Genomic DNA, 19281 nt, shown 5'->3' with positions numbered 1-19281 from the left:
TATAATCTTCTGCTGCTCTGAGCTTTTGGGACTCCTACCAGAAAGCAGTGGATATTTCAAAGCCTTGGCTTGAGACCTGGACTTTGGGAAGCCTCCTATGCAGTCAATGATCCAGAGGCTGAAGACACCATCAGAGATAGAGAGAGGGAGGAAGCTCTTTTTTCCTGGCTGGTGGATGGAGAAGCTATGTGTGACGGATCCTATCCCACACTTTGCTGAGGGCTTCCGTCAGTAATACCATTTCCTCCAGTCAGACCAGCAGAGAGATTTATATTATTATAGCTGCATTGAATACAAGTCTAGCCGAAAATAGCTTGTAGGATCTTGAATGCTTTATTGGCCAGAATACAGCCTTTTTATACACTTTTAACACAATGGGTTAGATAATGAGGTAGGGTTGCTCATGGATACTCCCCCCTCCCCTATAGCAACAACTTAAAAGACAATTGCATAATTAACATGTTAATTAACACAGCGCTTAAGGCATCCTAGGTGACCAGACAGTTTGTCTCCGCAGGTCAATGTGATCAGCTCTTTTAAGGATCATGTATTGTTCAAAATTAAAAACCAGGAATAGTCTTTGGGCATATACAGGGTTCCCAGAGTCTGTATGTCTTGGGGGACATGGACCTGAATCTAAAGTAACACCACCTCCAGGGTACCCAGGCATAAAGCTCACAAAGAGTACCGTTCCCCCAAATGCCAGGGCCTATAATTGCAAGCAAGAGGTTAGCATTCAGTCCTCTTCAAAAGCCTCTGTCCCAGCTAGTTCTGTCCCACTATGGTTACACAGGAATGGTGAGTTGCAGCTGGCCACCCATACTCTACAGATTACTAGCAAAGATACAGATTTGCCAGATAGGGACATTTCATTCCTGCATGCATAAAATTTTAATGGGACGCTACACCGAGCCCCAACAAGCTGGCCAGCAGAAAGTCAAGAACATGTGTACTACTGATTGCTGTCTGTTGCTGAGGTGATCACCTATAGGTCACCCACTTCATTAGGCTACCCAGTGCAGGTTTAAGAAAGAGGTGGACTATTAATCAATAACTGTTTGTAGCCTGTTAATTGTATTGGTTAATTACTAAACTACTACTGTTTGCTATTGTTTGATTCTTGACAGCTGTAGTATATCTTTAACCAATTACGGACCGCCCGCCGTCGTTGTATGTTGGTACTTTGAAGAGGGATATTGTTGTTATGGCAGCAGCTAGCTACCATAACCCTGGTATCCTCTTCCTCAGCGGGCAGTCCACTTTCAGATAAAAGTGGTCTCTGAGGCGGATTCATTGCAAGATCACTTTTATCGGCAGCGGGCCCTCCCGTCGCGCTCTGATGTCCTCTGCAGGAGCCGTTGTAGCGGCGGAGGCGATCTGGACCTCTTCCGTGTGTGGTATGGAGATGAGAGAAGAGAAGATGGCCCCAATCCGTCCCCATACCATTGCAGGGTGGAAGCAACGTCAAAACGTCACTTCCGCCCATAACTGTTAAAGTGGTATTTCAGCCGCAAATTTTTTTTTTTTTCTAAGTCAGCAGCTACAAACACTAGCTGCTGACTTTTAATAAGGACACTTACCTATCCAGGGAGCCCATGATGTCACCCCCCCAAGGCCAATCCGTCCATTGCTTGTCTTGAGAGGCTATGCAGAGGGAATCAGTAAATATACCCTGTTTGTTTATTTTACAGTTGCCTGTGACATGGTTATAGTAGTTCTTTATTACTTAAATAACATAATGCTAAGGCATAATTATATCAATATATTTATATCATATACAGCCATACATTAGACCAGGGCTTAGGGGTGTCCAGCCTGTGGCCTTCCAGCTGTTGCAGAACTACAAGTCCCATGAGGTTTAGACACTGGCCTATCACAGAACTGGTGTAAAAATCTGTGAAATACATTTGTATCATATGCTTACAAACAATCTGTTTTGTGCTATGATTTACCTGCTTTGTTCAAAAGTATAGTAATATTTGCAGAGCGGTAGATTTTATCTTCTTCATTTGCCTCCACCCAGACATAAATTAGTTTCTTGAAATGTATTTCACTGCTATCAGTAATATAATATGTTTGGTGTCCTGCTTCAAAACTGTCACCTGCGTCATCTTCTAAAGTGCTGAATAAAGAAAAATGGTCAGTTATTGAAACCAATAAAATGCATCATACAGCATTAACTTGGATAATTCAATGTTCCTGTTTTGTTGAACCCCATGGGAACACGCAAACTACTATAAAGTTAAAAAAAAATTGAATATCTGCTCATTAGATGTAAGGATGAAAAGTATAGCTGAAAGTGCCACATATTGTAGTCCATTATCCAGTAGTAATGGTAGGTCCCACAACTGGAGCAATGTGTTTGAGTATAAGCAGGTTTGTCCCAGCTAGTTGTTCATGAGGAGACAACTGCGTATCTCTAGGTAGTCTACGGTTGCACTCTACAAAGAAATTCATTCTTCAGGTTGCTTGCATAGAGGCTAAAGCTGAAGTTTAGTCAATAAATATTTTTGCTCCTAAAACCGAAGTCACATCACTTACCTGAAATGAAGTAGGTCCCACATCTGTCAGGCAACTGGATCCTGTACAAATCCCCATGTGGAAAGATGACAAGTCCTCTTCCTGTCATTAAACTTCCAGTGCCAAGGCATTTAATAGATCCAGATAATCAATTCAAAGGCTTTCCCCAGTCTAGAAAAGAGTGAAGAGGGGGTGGTCCCTGTCGAATCTTTTATGCTGTAACTCACAGAAGATCAGAGCTATTGACTCCCCCAGTGCTGCAAGTTCAACAGCAGGAGGAGGACTGCTAAGCATTTATTGCCATTCAGTGCCATCTGAAAAGCATCATGAGCCCTTGGTCAAAGTAATGCACTGGGGCACCTACCAGACTGCATCAGGTATCCCCATCACAGTGTACCCATACATCAAATTTGCCTATCACATTGCCCATATACGTGAGGTGTCTCCCCTTCACAGTGCCCATATACTATACATCTGGTGTCCACATCACAGTGTCCCCATACATCAGGTATCCCCATCACAGTGTCCCCATACTTCAGTTGTCCCCTTCACAGTGTCCCCATACATCAGGTATCCCCATCACAGTGTCCCCATACTTCAGATGTCCCCTTCACAGTGTCCCCATACATCAGGTTCCTACCACCACAGTGTTCCTATACATCAGGTTCCCTCATCACATTGCCCCTTTACATCAGGTTCCCTCATCACCCTGTCCTCATACAACCCAAACAGCCTGGATCATCACCATGGGAGTGTTGTGTGTACTCTGGAGCTGTTTATCTATACACACAACACCCCCAGGCTGTCCAATCCACCCTGCATGGCAGATTCCACCAGTCAAAATTTGGCTCTCTCAATCCCACTGTGGACACAGTGGCTGTGGCTTCAGCTTCTCCTGTATCTCAAACGGCTTTGTTTACTGCTCCCAGAGACGGCTCTTCTTCCCACACATGCAGCGGCTCTCTCTCTCCCCAACCTACAGCGATTTGAGCTATCCACCTGCCTGCAGATATGGACTAATCCCATTGTGACATGCCTTTCGTTGCTTCATTCATGTGAGTGCATAACTATACAGTTTTTACTATTTTCTTTCCAATAAATCGACTTACTACACTATATCGGGCTCCTTGGCACCTCTCTTGGAGGGCACTGTCCTGAAGTCCTGGCCTGGAGGAGGATATTTTATGTCCCTCATTGAGGATATACCTGTGGCTGCTAGGTGACAGACAGCTCCTGAGACATTGCGAGTAAAGCCTCGTACACACGATCGGATTTTCCGCAGAGAAAACCTCAGACTTTTGTCTGAAGGGCATTGTCCAGGAACTTGTCTTGCATACAAACGGCAAGGAAATGTCAGCCAACAAAAATGAACGTAGTGACGTACTATGTGTTTTTTTAGCTCTTTAGCACCACCCTTTGGGCTCCTTCTGCTATTTTTGTGTTAGTAGAAGTTTAGTGAGTGTTGATTCCCGCTTTTCTTTTCACACTTTTCATTTTGTGCTTTTCATTTCGCTCTTTTCAATTTGTTTCTTTACGGCCGTTCGTCAACCAGTCATGTTGCGGAATCGAAGAAGATAACGTGTTATTTATTATTGGCCTTGGAGTTATTTCTTTCACCCAAGTCTAGTCCAGGAACAAGAGGAGGAGGATTTCTTGTACCAAAAATTAGTTGCTTTATTAATCGTGACCAATTATGTCATATGCCTTTGCTGCGGGAGCTAAAGGAGAATAATCCGGATGATTTTCGGAATTATCTCTGGATGACGGACCCCTGCTTTCACCAGCTCTTGGCATTGTAGACCCCCTTTATTAGGAAGCAGGACACATGCATTTTATTTTTATTTTTTTATTTTTGCCATAACCCCATCAGTATCACCAGCAAAGCAGCAGACCCCAAAGACCAAAGCGGAGGGTCTCGGGGTTATTTTAGATGCACAAATGTCAATGGATGCGCAAATAGGATCTGTAGTCAGTGGATCTCACCATCTGCTGCGCATGCTTCGCAGACTCATCCCTTTTATCCCAAAGAATGACAAAGCAGTGGTAGTTGGAACAATCATTAATTCACGTCTGGACTACGCAAATTCGCTTTACATAGGATTACCACAATATAAACTTGCGCGATTACAACTGATCCAAAACACGGCGGCAAGGCTGATAACAGGAATTAAACCCTGGGAATCCATCTCTCCTTCGCTGAGGAGCTTACATTGGCTAACCGTAAAAAATCGGATCACGTTCAAGATCCTTTGCCTCACCCACAAATGTGTGCATAGAGAAGCTCCGCAATACCTAATGGAGAAAATAAATCATTACACACCAAACCGCAGTCTTCGATCAGCCAACAAAAACCTCCTCCTCGTGCCCAAAGCCCGGTATAAATCCAAGGGTGATCGGAGATTCGCTGTCCAAGGGCCTCGGCTATGGAATGCTCTACCAATCAACATCCGCCTGGAAGAAAATCACCTGGCTTTTAGGAAAAAACTCAAGACCTTCCTCTTTTAGCAGATGATCAAAGCTCGCCACAGCGCCTAGAGGCGATTCAGTTCGCATTGTGCGCTATACAAGTATTTCATTCATTCATTCATTCATTCATTATCATCCCTTTAAAGAAGAAGAAGATGTGCGCTGAGCTTCGAAATTTCATAATTTGCCAGGTCACAAATGTTAATTCTCCATTACGAATGCTAGTTTACAAGACCGACCGCTTCTAGCTCGTCCTTGATTCCGAGCATGCGTATTTGTACTTTGAACTTTTGTCTGATGGACTTGTGTACACACGATTGTAAAATCCAACAACAGACCCTTGTCCGCGGAAAATTTTAAAGCCTGCCATCCAACATTTGTCCACGAAAAATCTGATAACAATTATCCGATGGAACGTACAAGCGGTCGGATTTTCCGCCAACAGCCTGTCAGCACACAATCCCCCCCCCCAGCCCCCACATTTTACTTACCTGAGCCTCTTCATCTCTTCGGCGGGGACTCACTGTCCCTCTCTCCACAGGGTCCCAGCTCCCGCTGCTGTCAATTAAATCCAATGACACAGGTGCCGGGGGGCGAGTCCGGCATTCGTGTCTGTGGATGCAAATGCTGGAATTGGGAGCAAGCCTGCAAGGTAACCCCCTCGGGAGAGCGCTTCTCCTAGGGGGCTATCTGCTGTGGAGAGGAGCCGCAAGAGCCGCCGGGGGACCCCACAAGAGGAAGTTTGGGGCCACTCTGTGCAAAACGAGCTGCACAGTGGAGGTAGGTATTATATGTTTGTTATTTAAAAAAAAAAAGATCCTTTACAATCACTTTACACTCAGCCTGCTGTCTCTCTCACTAGACTTCTTGGACTCTCAGCTACTTGCTGGATCTCTCAAACTTTACCCACAACTAACTGCTGTACTTATCTTCAAGCTTTACTCACAGCTACCCGCTGTCTTCCTGGATGAGTCTCCACTGAAACTTTCCCACTTACTTCACCGTCCCCGGCTAGTGAAGCGTCTGCTCTGGTACTCCTTCAGAACTTTATCCCTTCCAAATTTGCCTCTGGTAACAGGAGTGGTTGTCCCTTTGCGGCAACTGCTTTTCCTTTACCTCCGGCAACGATAAGGCTACCCTTGGGCTGAGCCTCTAACACACACGGTTCCGCCCCAGGCTTCAGGGTTAACCTTTGCTGCTCCTCTTGGATAAGCCTTATGTAGACCTAACAGCCAGTATGACTCCTGGATAGGCCTCAGGCTTCAGGCCTAGCAACCAGGAGTTACTTGACACACACCCACCCAGGCCGCAGCCCCGGGCGAGAAGAACTCTGATGACATGACTCCTTCCTTCGAAATAAATAGACTATCCCAGCATGCTCAGCAGCCGAAGAAACTCCTGCTGATTGGCTGAGACCACTTATTTACCCATCACCTGAATTCACTGTAATCCATCACCCTAACGCAGGATGATGGATTACAAAGGCAACAGTGCCACCTATTGACAGAAGAAAGAGACCACAAACTAAACTTAGGACAGAAATCAGTGGATCAAAACTACCAATTAGCTAGGCTAGTTACCACTAGCACTATTAGATTTATTAGCAGCCCTGTTTAGGACCAGGGTGTTACATAAGAATAAAGTAAAAAATGATTGGAAAACCAGTCAATTTATAGTCAGAAGAGTGCAAAAGAACGAAAAGGTCAGCAACTAAGTCACTGTAAATGACAGCATTGGTTTTCTAAAACAGAAGTCATCACTTGTTTAAATTAGAACACCAGACAAATACATGCTTAAGCAACATATACTGTATATGTGGTAAAAAATGATTTGGTATACTGTATATTCAGTTTAATGGCCACACATCTGCTATCTTGCACAGTCCAGGGGGTGACTCGTCTCTCATGATGTAGCTTCCTATATCAACCTCTCAACGATCAGCCAGCCCTCTGGGCAGTGAATTATCATTACCACCACATTCATCCATTGACTAGGGAGGTGACCAATAAAATGCAAGGGTGTGGCCCTTGTGTTTCCTTCTGAGGAATGCAGGTAGACCAACTCTGCTCACCTGGAACATCACATTCAGGCCGGGTTCACACCTATGCAAATTAGATGCGGATTTCCCCACATCCAATTCGCATAGCAGGAGAATGTGACTGGCTCCCTATGAAGCCGGTTCACATATCTGCGGAGCGTACCGCACAAAAACAATGTGCGTCTTTGGCTCCGTTTCAGGGCCGAATTCAGGCATAGAGTCGGCCCTGATTCGTACCTGTGTGATCTGCAGCGGGTTATAGTGTGAACCCGGCCTTAAGCTTTTACTTCACTCTAGTTGGATGTCTGTGTTCATTCACATATTGTATAAGATAAAACTTTAAAAGCTATTTTCAAAGGGAGCTCACAAGTTGAGTTCCCTTCATTCAGCAACTTTACCTAGGTTATACAGGGATATGTGCAGGTTGCATGGAAAACATTTGTTGACCAATGTTTTAATCTTATTATAACATATGGAAGCTGGGGATTAAATTAAGTCACACCTGAGTGCCCTCTGAAACCCCTCTTTTGAAACAGTAAAGTTAAACTAGAAAGTAGCTGATTTGGGATGTAGGGAACAAATATAGTGCTACCCCTGCAGAAGCCGCTGGATTTTTCAGGCCTTCCCCTTGCACACAGCCAGTCAACAGGAATTTTCTCACAGGCCCAATATTCAGTCCAGGTGATTTTTTCTTTTTTTTTTTTATTAAAGGGATAAACTTAGATAGAGAATGGGAAAGCATGGGATGGCCAGAACTGTAAAACTTGAACAAGCGCTTGAAGACTTGTGATATTTTCGGGCTAACTAACTTCAACAGGGCTGCCCTCCCATGAGCATGATGGCATAGCTAAAACAAACAGTTCCAACTAAAGCCGCGTACACACGGGGCGGACTGTCTGGCCAACTTAGTCCGTCAGACAATCCGACGGACAGTCCGTCATACTTTCGAATGAACGGACTTGACCACACACACCACTTTTTGAGCGGACTAATACGGCGTACTAAGTCCGCCATACTATCCACCCTACTTTTGAAATGAACGGACTCGCCCACACACGCGGAGGAAAGTCCGCTCATTTCGAGCGTGCTCGGACAAGGGTCTGTTGTGGACTTGGGGGGGACCCCCACGCCGATTTTGTTCGGCGTTGGGGTTCCCCTTTAAGTCCATACCAGGCGGCGGGGCCAGCGACGTCTCCTTCGCGGGCCCCGCCTACCTGGATACCCGCTCGAAATGAGCGGACTTTTCTCCGGGCGGGAAAAGTCTGCTCATTTCAAAAGTACGGCGGACTGGCACACACACGGGCAGATTGCCGCGTGTGTAGGCTTGTTCGTCAAACTAAGTTCCGCGCATGCTCAGAAAGAATTTATACGCCGAAGGTTGCATTGCAGTGTATAGGACGTCGTTTTCTAGTCCCGTCGTACGTGCCGTTCACGTCATCGCGCACGGTTTCAGCGGACTGTTCGTTCGTCGTGTGTGGCCAAGTCCGTCCATGCTAATTTTGAGCGGACTGTCCGCTGAAACTGTTTGACGAACAAAGTTGAGCGAACAGTCCCCGCGTGTGTACGCGGCCTTATACAATACCAGTGAAACAGTTCAAATTTGTTTACTGTGGTAAAAGGGCCACATAAAAGTGTAAAACATAACACTGTAAATCACAAAGGTATTTTTATCTGAAAAATATAGCACTGTTTATTAATACTATTTTCAGTTGGTAACCCTTTTGGTAGTAAAGAGAAATGCAAAGCATACAAATGACCCAAATTGTGCCAGACCCTGTTTCTGCCACAGTAACCTATGTGAACAGGTCAGCAGAAGGGTAGGGAACTGACATTTCATTTACTATGTCAGGTTCACTCCCCTCTGTTTCCTCAACCAACAGGCCATAAACAATGGCTTCACGGGGGGAGGGGGCCCTGATCCCCCCAACATTATACTGTGCCCCACCATTTGCCCCCAGTTAAAATGCCTTTTTGTTTGCATTCATAGCGGATGCTCCGCTATCACGTACCTTACAGCGGAGCCCGAAATGACGAGGGCGGCCTCTTGCACGGTCCCGGTCCTAGCACCCCTGTAGGTGGAGACAGGAACTGCTAGGGCAGTGGAAGGGTGCAGGTGCCTATAGGCAAATAGATAGCAGGTCAAGATCAAGCAGGAATAGGCAACGGGCTGGCAGAGAGGTACACAGACGGCAGGCAGGCTCGTGGTTGGGGGCAGGCAGAGGTCGGCAACAGGACAGGCGGCAGAGTACAGAATCAGGAGACAGAGCCATAGTCAGAGGTTCAAGCCAGGGTCGAGGCAGGTAAACAAAGCAGACAAGGTTGCAGGGGTATTCCAAGAGAGTGGTCAGGAAGAGCTGGGTGTTCAAGATCAAGGGAAGTCAGACAAGGCAGCAGCAGGTATGCAGGAACGAGCTGAGACAATCCAGCACTGATGCTAAGTGGCTCCTCGTTTAAATAGGCCGTCGTACACCGTGATTCGCCCGTGTGCGCATAGTGCGCATGTCCAATCTACAAGATGCGCCGAAGCGCACATCCGTTCCAAAAGGGTGCGCCAATGCGCATATCCATTACATATGATGCGCCGATGCGTACATGTGTTCGGAAAGGTGCGCCAGTGGATCCGGGATTCACTTGCTTGGTGCGGAGGTTCCCTGACATTGCCCTTTCCTTAGGGGCAGCCTCCAGATGCCCCTCTGAGCCAACTTTTCCGGATGGGAGCGGTGAAAGGCTTGCATGAGTCTTTGAGCATAAAGGTTTGCCTCGGGCTCCCAGGAGTTTTCCTCTGGTCCAAACCCTTTCCATTTAATCAGGTATTGATTTTTTCCCTGCCATCTCCTGCAGTCTACAATGGCTTCAATCTCAAACTCCTCTTCTTCATCCACCACTATAGCTTCTGGAGGCCCCACTTCACGAATTTGCCCCATCGGGTTTTATTAGGGAGGTATGAAACACAGGTTTTCCTTTTGATCGGAAAGGGTCCCAAATATCTAGGTCCCAGTTTCTTTGATGGGCAGGTCATCTTTAAGTTTGCGGTTGAGACCGATATAAGATCGCTAGGTTTTAAGTCCAGGTCCCCTCTACTCCTTCTGTCGAAAAACGTTTTATTGTCCTTTTGTGCTTTGGTGATGGTCTCTCTCAGCACCTGATTATTAGTGGCAAAGAAGTTTAGTCTGTACTGGACCGCTGGCAAAGGAGAGTCCGGAATTAACGTTGGTAGAAAACAAGGATGAAACCCGTAATTGGAGAAAAAGGGGGATTGATTGGTGGCGGCATGGGTGGAATTGTTAAATGCTAATTCTGAGGCCCAATCCTGGGTAAAGGAGGAGAAGCAACGTAGGTATTGTTCTAGCGTCTGGTTAGTACGCTCTGTCTGCCCGTTTGTCTGAGGATGGTAGGCTGAAGAGAAACTGAGCTTGATACCTAAGGCTTCACATAGTGCTTTCCAAAATTATGAAGTGAACTGCACTCCGCGATCAAAGACAATATCACTAGGGATTCCGTGCAGTCTGATTATCTCTTAATGAAAACTTTGGCAGTTTCTGTCGCTGATGGGGTCCCTTTCATTGGGATAAAGTGTGTCATCTTGGAGAGACGATCAAACACCACAAAGATGGATGAAAATCCTTCCGAAGGAGGAAGCGCCACAATTAAATCCATAGCGATTTTATCCCAGCGTCTTTCAGGAATGGGCAAAGGTTGGAGCAGACCCCATGCTTTGCCTTTGCTATTCTTGTTTCTGAGGCAGGTTAGACAAGGCCTTGCTAGGTTAGGCCACCAAAAGTGTCTTTGGACCAGGTCCATGGTCTTTAATCCCCCGAAATGGCCTGCTAAGGGGTAGCCATGGCATGCCTGCAAGATGATAGTGTGCAGATCCAGTGGTACGAAAATCTTGTTATTCCACCAATAGAGTCCATCTTTTTCTTGCAGGCGTGTATCCGGAGGTTCCCGTAGAAGCTTGGCGGATTTGTGGCATTAGATCGGGTTGGGTTAGTAAGAAATTTCCAGCCTGCAGGATGGTGTCTGGTTGAGGTGGGGCTTCGACTTTGGTGAACATCCTGGAGAGTGCATCGGGTTTCACGTTTTTGGACCCGGGCCGAAAGGTAATGTGGAGATTAAAACGAGAAAAAAAAGAGCCCATCTTGCTTGTCTAGGTCTAAGACTCTTGGCGGTTCTAAGATATTCAAAATTTTTATGATCCGTGGAGATCAGTATTGAGTGTGCTGCTCCCTCCAAAAGATGTCGCCACTCTTCCAAGGCCATTTTGATTGCCAACAGTTCACGGTCACCTACATCGTAATTCCTCTCTGATGGCCCAACTTCTTTGAAAAGAAAGCCACAGGATGCATTAGGGATTTAGGTCCTTGGCGCTGGGACAGGATGGCTCCAACGGCATTTTCTGAGGCATCTACTTCCAAGATGTAAGGAAGGGCAGGGTCGGGATGCTTCAAAATTGGAGCAGAGGTAAAGAGGTTTTTTAATTTATCGAATGCAGCCTGGGCTGCCTCAGTCCACTGGAAACAGTTCTGTTTCTTGATAAGGTGGTTGATGGGTGTGATGATGCCCGAGAAGTCCTTAATGAATTTTCTGTAAAAATTAGCAAAGCCGATAAAGCGTTGAACACCTTTCTTATCGGTTGGCGGTGGCCAGGATGTTATAGCTGAGACTTTCTGGGGGTCCATGGCCACGCTTCCAGTTGAGATTACAAACCCCAAGAAGTGGATGGTCTGCGGCTCAAATTCACACTTCTAGGCTTTGGCGTAAAGTCTGTTTTGTCTTAACCTGAGGAGAACTTGCTTTATGTGGTCACGATGTAGTTCCAGAGATGCCGAGAAGATCAGAATGTCGTCCAGGTACACGATCATGAACAGGTCTAAGAGATCCCTGAAGATGTTATTAACAAAATGCTGGAAGATTGGCGGTGCATTACATAAGCCGAAGGACATGACAAGGTACTCAAAATGGCCAAAGCGGGTCCGGAAGGCCGTTTTCCACTCGTCCCCTTTTCTGATCCTGATTAGATTGTATGCCCCTCGTAAGTCCAGTTTGGTAAATATTTATGCAGACCGGAGTCTCTGGAGTAGCTCTGGGATTAAAGGAAGAGGATATCGATTTTTGACAGTGATCCGGTTTAATCCACCATAGTCTACGCATGGACAAAGTAAATGATCTTTCTTCTCAACGAAGAATATCCCAGCCCCGGCTGGGGAGGACGAGTGCCAGATGAACCCCTTTTTAAGATTTTCATTGATACAGTCCTTCAGGACCAGCAGTTCAGGCTCTGAGAGGGGAAAAATTCCCCCGAAAGGAATCTCTGCCCCGGGTAGGAGTTCAATTGGGCAATCGTAGGCCCGGTGATTGGGAAGAGTGTCTGCCCTTTGCTTGTCGCAGACATCCAGAAAGTTGTGGTATACAGGTGGAACAAGGTCCTGGGATTTCGGATGCAGGTTTTAGGCAGCCAATGACTGGGATTGTGTGGGGGAGAGTTTTTAGGCAGTTGTGAAGGCAATAGGAAGACTGGAGGACCACTTTGCCGGAAGTCCAGTCAATCTGAGGGTTGTGGGCTTGTAACCACGGCATCCCCAAAATAATTGGAAAAAATGGTGAGGAGATTACATCTAGGCAAAGCAGCTCTTGGTGGTTCGGCAGGATGTCCGCAGGCAAGGGCTGTGTCTCCTGAAAAACGGGTCCAGACTTGATGTTAGAACCATCTGCCAGCCGTATGGATAGTCCTTGTTGCTTGGATCGCAGAGGGATATGATGTTGCAGCGCAAAGGTATGGTCAACAAAGCAGCTACAAGCTTCTGAGTCAATTATGGCTTGAACCTGAAGTGTCTTTTCTGGAAGCTGTAGGGAAACAGGAATGGCAATGTGAGCAGATTTTGACAGAGTCAGTACATAGGGATCGTGAGGAGAGGGGAGGCTGGACTTAGGAGTCTTGTTGGGACACTGGTTAGCATAGTGGCCGGCTCCTCCACAGTAGAGACACAGGTTATGTAGGTGGCAGCGCTGCTTTTCTTCCGGTGTTAATGGTGCACGGAGAAGACCTATCTGCATAGGCTCTGGAGTCTCTGCAAATGCAGAAGGTGGTGGGGGTGCAAGAGTAGACTGCTCAGAACTGGGACTTTAGGCAGCATCCATACAGGCCGGTACTGGCTGGTTCTTTCGGAACGTCGTTCCCTTAACCTGAAATCAATCTGAATGGATAACTGAATCAATTCTTCCAGGGAATCAGGAACCCCAACACGGGCTAACTCATCCTTGAGAGCTTCCGATAGTCCTAGCCGAAATTGTAAACGGAGAGCGGCGTTGTTCCATTGTGTATCGGGACTCCACCATTTGAAGTCTGTTAAGTAATCCTCCACAGGTCTGCGGCCTTGCTGGAGGGCACGAAGGCTAGTTACGGCTGTGGTGGTAAGTTGGGGGTTGTCGTAAAGTTTGGCCATCTCATTAAAGAAAGAGTCCATGGTGTTCAGGAGAGGACTGGCCTGTTCAAGGAGGTGATGAGCCCAGGTTTAGGGTTACCCCTGGAGCAAGGAAACAATGAACCCCACCTTGATACTGTCCAGGGAGAAGGTACGGGGTTGTAGTAGGAAATACAGATGACAAGCATTCCTGAAAGCACAGAACTTGCTTCAGTCTCCAGCAAACTTCTTGAGCGGATACCCGTGGTTCGGGGGGTGGCACCACTACTGCAGGTACGGATGCTGGAGAGGAAGATGCAGGTGCTGGAACTGTTGGCTGTGTTGAGGTGCTTGGAGAGAGAGACTCTACATGCTGTTCTAGCCTTTGGTACCCGTCTTGTAGGCCCTGGACAGCCTGGTAAAGGTTTGCAATTTTTGGCACAGTGCTTCTATATCTGAGGCCCCCCTTTCGGACTCCATGTGGCTGGATTGTACTGTCACGTACCTTACAGCAGAGTCCGAAATGACGAGGGCGGCTTCTTGCACGGTCCCGGTCCTAGCACCCCTGGAGGTGGATACAGGAACTGCTAGGGCAGCAGAAGGGTGCAGGTGCCTGTAAGGCAAGTAGATAGCAGGTCAAGATCAAGCAGGAGTCGGCAACGGGCTGGCAGAGAGGTACACAGACGGCAGGCAGGCTCGTGGTCGGGGACAGCCAGAGGTCGGCAACAGGACAGGCAGCGGAGTACAGAATCAGGAGACAGAGCCGTAGTCAGAGGTTCAAGCCGGGGTTGGTGCAGGTAAACAAGGCAGTCAAGGTTGCAGGGGTATTCCAAGAGAGTGGTCAGGAAGAGCTGGGTGTTCAAGATCAAGGGAAGTAGGACAAGGCAGCAGCAGGTATGCAGGAACGAGCTGAGACAATCCAGCACTGATGCTAAGTGGCTCCTCGTTTAAACAGGGCGCCGTGCACCGTGATTCGAATACCGGTGCCAAGAATGCGCATGTCCATTCTACAAGATGCACCGATGTGCACATCCATTCCAAAAGGGTGTGCCGATGCGCATATCCATTACATATGATGCGCCGATGCGCACATCTGTTCGGAAAGATGCGCCAATGCGCACATTGGATCCGGGATTCATTTGCTTGGTGCGGAGGTTCCCTGACATCCGCATCTTGCTCAGGCCGCCGCTAGAGTAACACAGTCTCTCCTAACAGGGAGCGCATCCCCAATCAGCTCCTGCGGGGGATTCCTCCCCCCTCCCTCTGCTCGCTGACACTGCCTAATGCGAGCGCTCACACAACCACGGCCACCCATTCTGCTCCTTCAGGACAGGAGAACCAGCCTGCAAACTCTGAGAGTGGTGACTGCAAGCTGAGCCGAGTGTCAGTCTATGACATTCTTTCACAGCCCAGCGAGTCCAGCCAGCCCCTCCCCCACCACCTCACTCTCCTCATGTATGTGGGAGCAGGGAAGAATACAGCTCCTCCTCCTTCTCCTGCCCCTGTTCCGGTGTCCTATCACATAATGTCCCCCATCAGATAGTGTCCGCTGTGTATTGTGTATCTCTCCACCCCTCAACTCACTCCATCAGTTTCCTCACACCACTGTCACACCACTTTTTCAAACTCAACTTATCCAAAACCAAGCTCATAATATTTCCTGCCCCATGTGCCTCTTCCCTGACTTCTCTGTCAAGAGCAATGGCACAACCATCCACCCATCCCCACATGCCAGGGTGCTAGGTGTTATCCTGGACTCTGAACTCTCCTTTTGGTCCCCAAATCCAATCCCTTTCTGAAGTTTGCTACCTCAACCTCTGCAACATCTCCAAACTATGTCCCTTCCTAACCAATGAAACCACAAAGCTCCTGATTTACTCCCTGTTTTTTTCTTGCCTCGACTACTGCAACTCCCTCCTCATTGGCTTACCTTTAAATTGACTATCCCCCCTTCAGTCCATCATGATTACCGCTTCCAGACTCATCCACCTTGCAATCCCTCCATTGGCTGCCAATCACCCAACAAATTAAATTCAAAATACTAACAAGTTACAAAGCCATCCAAAACTCTGCCCCCACCTACATCACTAGCCTAGTCTCAAAATACCAACCTAATCGTTCTCTTCGTTCTTCCCAAGACCTCCTGCTCTCTAGCTCCCTCATCACCTCCTCCCATATTCGCCTCCAGGACTTCTCCTGAGCCACTCCCATCCTCTGGAATACCCTACCCCAATCTGTCAGACTATCTCCAAATCTATCTACTTTTAGGCGATCCCTGAAAAGGTTTCTCTTCAGATAACCTACTCTGCCGCCACCTAACAATTAATAATTCCTTCTGTATTGAATTGTATTGTAATTGTACTGTCTGCCCCACTGTTGTAAAGTGCTGCGCAAACTGTCGGTGCTATATAAATCCTGTATAATATTAATAATAATAGCACTGTACACTCTACATCAGGGGAGGCCAACCAGTGGCCCGGGGGCCACATGTGGCCCGTGGAGCCCTCTGATGTGGCTCGCGACCTCCTGCTCTGGAATAGTGGGTTAGCAAGCCCAGATCGCAGGTTGCCAACCCGTCATACCACAGCATCAGTGTTGTGAATGAAGCTGGTGGTAGAGGAAAAAATCTGCCGCAGAGCCCCATAAGCCGATGCTTCCTGTACAGCACCGGCTTTTGCCACAGGCAGAGTCTATGGCAAATTTCAGTTAACCCGCAGGATAGACTCAGGTGTACTATGCTGCCCACACGGTTTGGGTAAACCGCAGCACATCAGTATGAAAGTTTTAAGCCCTTTTCACACGATCGGCCCTACCCAATTGGACCCTCAATTCACGTATACAGAGCGGCAGATGTAAACAGACTTTTGTCCGTTTACTCTCCTGCCTCCGACCCACAAAAAAAAAAAATCTGGGTGGATCGGATTGGAGGGCCTATAGAGTAGCCGCGACCTGTCATCCGCCCGCTCAGTTCATTGTGGCCCACGACTGGTTACCAAGTTACCAAGTTACCAAGCCCTCACTCTTAAAAAAGTTGGGCACCCCTGCTGTACAGGAATGGCCAGCTCCTGGATACATGTAAAAGGGCTTTTTGATCCTGGCTTCTCTGATCCTCCCCTTTTTCCACTGTCCCCAGATAATTTACTGATAACACAGAGTCTGGAGTCAGGCTGCACATGCTCAGTTTAGTTTGTATTAGAGCTAGAGAGGTTTTATTTTTTTTCTTGGGAGAGTGCATGTAATCAGCACAGGCCCAATCAGCATTGTCCAGACAGAGGGCCAGGGGTCCTGCAGTCTTATAGGACAGTCAGAAAACTCCTCCTACAAGCTTTAACCAGTGCTTGGCTGGACACTGATAGAAGCCACAAGATTACTCTAACTGCTAATGAGAAAAAATATTTAGCAGTTTATATTTACTAAAACTATTGTATTTTCATGTTCTGTGTACTGTGGGAGACCAGATATAGTGAATGCAGGGTCCAGGGTTAAGTAACACTTTAAGCCTAGCACACACTGCTAGGTTAGTGTCAGTTTGACTACAGATGTGTAAGGGTTATTCTCAGAAATAAAGGTAAAAACCACCAAGACTATGAGAAAGGAAAAATGAAACCTTAATCATATAACCACTTCCTCCCATACTAGCCCTCTTTTTCAGCAGCATCATTTTAACTGGTTAGCTTATACAACCTTCAGTTATTTGTGGCTGCTTTGACTATTGTTTCTTTATGTTTATCACCAAACTTCAGAGGAAATCTATCTGTATCTTATCTATAGGTTGTATCAGGAAAGTGAAAATATATACAGGGCACCTGTAATGGCTAACTAGAGCAAATAGCAACAATAATGGGATCACAGGTTGTGCCACAACATAAAATAGTTGTATGTTTATACTAGATGGGACACAATTCTCCACCTGCACCACCAAACCACGAATCGAATTTTGCTTGTATTGCTGATATTCTGGTCTTCTGGAGTGTGAGAATAAAACAGGAGGATTTTCCTGAAGCAGAACTTTTGGGCAAAAAAATCAACATTTGCAAGCAGGAAGAGTTTTTTTCTTAATTGCAGAAGAGACATACTATCAAGGGAATTCAAAATAGCCCTATTGACAATTTTATGGCATTAATTGCCTTATAGTAAAACTACTCTACATCTGAGCACCACAAACCAAAAAAAAATGTTTTAAAAAAATTTGAATTCATTTTTTTCCATCTCTCCATGCTTTATTTTGCTGATAAATAACTTTGGAAACCACCCCCTAACATTTTTGGTCATCATCTTAAATAAGGACATATTCATGTAGCATTTACTTCCTGAAAATCCATCTGCCCTTAGCCCAGGCATGAAGGCAGGACGGTGTGCTTAGCTGAGTAAACCCCTTCTCTTCTCCAAGAGACTCCTGGCATGTATGACATCATTTGGTTAGGCCTGGAGTTTAAAACAAGTGTAGCGGCCTCCCATACCTCTAGAGGCCTGATGGTGACCTCCAGAGTCAGGGAGAGCTGACATCCATCTTCATAGAGTGGGTTACCAGGCATGGTGGGTGTAATGCAAGATGAAATTATGTGTGGCAGTCACTTTTTGCATGCTAATAAAAAGATTTATTGTCTCTTAACAAGAACTGTGGGAGAGGGGGTTAGGGCCAGGACACCCTTAGGTAGATGCAATGACAATTAGCAGACTCCGAGACACAATAGGCAGACAGCTATACAGTTCAAAGCCTCCAGCCGGATGCAACTTCTGTATTGGCAGGACCGCTGTCTCCTATGGCAACTAAGCTTTTAACAGTCTCCAAAGATGTTCACACATAGCACTTGGCAGCACAGTAAGGTTCTTTTCTTACCTCACAGTTTCCCACTGTAGGACTTTACTCACTGAGCTCGCAGTTTCTCCCTAGACTTCCAGATCCCAGCTACCCACTGGATCCCTTGAGCTCTTCCACAGCTAACCCGCTTAGCACTTGCTCAAGCTTTCCCACTTCTTCACCGTCCCCGGGTGGCGAGAAGACTGCTCTGGTACTTCTTCAGGCTTACTCACAGTAGTCTCTGGTAATAAGGTGGATGGTCCCTTAGCGGCGACTGCGTTCCCCTTTACCTCTGACCACGACTGGTTCCCCATCCGGTGGAATCTCAGTAACTCAATTGGACTCCAATCTTGCAGTGCCAACCCTACACTGCTTCTCCTACTATTAGATAGTCCTCAGGCAGCCTAGCCAGGTGTCCCCTGGATAGGCCACAACTTCAGGCTTTGCAGCCCAGGACAATATAACACACGTCCACCCAGACAGCCGTCCAGGTGGCACAGAACCCCGATCACCTGACTCTACCCAAATAAATAGGCTCTCCCAGCAGGGACTAAAGAAACACCTGCCAATTGGCTGAGATACCCCATCCATTCGTAATCTGACTTTGCTATGCTCTTGTTGATCTAATGTCACCAGCAACAGTGCCACTTAGTGACAGAAGAGAAAAGGTGCAGCAACTTCAGAATTAGAGAGGGGATCAGTGGATCTTCTAACAATTAACCAGAACATTTACTATCTGGCAAACTAAATTTGTGAGTAACCTGCCTACACACCAGAGTGCTACAGAAGTAAATATGATACGCACCTTATCTATTTAGTAATGGTAGCAGCATATGGATTAAAAATAGTCAATGCTGGGGGGCGTGGCCAAGATGGCGATCTAGGAGGAAGCAAGATTTAGAGCTCTGCTGGCAATCCGATTTTTATCCTATTTCCTGACTAACTCTGGGCTTCAAATACTGGCTAGCTTGAGGCAAATGTCCTCCAAAGCAAGACACAGGGGTAAGAGGCTCCATTTCCCTCCGAGCGCCGAAGAATCCGGCTCGCAAGAGGAC

General features: G+C 46.9%; 1 protein-coding gene across 1 annotated transcript in view; it reads right to left on the bottom strand.

The window, feature by feature from the left end:
- The window catches only part of IL12RB1 (interleukin 12 receptor subunit beta 1), a 168743-nt gene that overhangs the window by 116861 nt on the left and 32601 nt on the right, over positions 1 to 19281 (bottom strand). Inside the window, exon 3 of the mRNA XM_077476343.1 lies at positions 1953 to 2122. Coding sequence (XP_077332469.1) covers positions 1953 to 2122 — 170 coding nt within the window. The remainder of the gene's footprint in view (positions 1 to 1952; positions 2123 to 19281) is intronic.

This window comes from Lithobates pipiens, unplaced genomic scaffold (genome assembly GCF_037356315.1).
Source record: "Lithobates pipiens isolate NorthernLeopardFrog02 unplaced genomic scaffold, aLitPip1_a1.2 Scaffold_13, whole genome shotgun sequence".
In the NCBI taxonomy this organism is placed as follows: domain Eukaryota; kingdom Metazoa; phylum Chordata; class Amphibia; order Anura; family Ranidae; genus Lithobates; species Lithobates pipiens.
The sequence above is the reverse complement of the archived record's forward strand: the minus strand, read 5'-3'. Positions and strand labels throughout refer to the sequence as shown.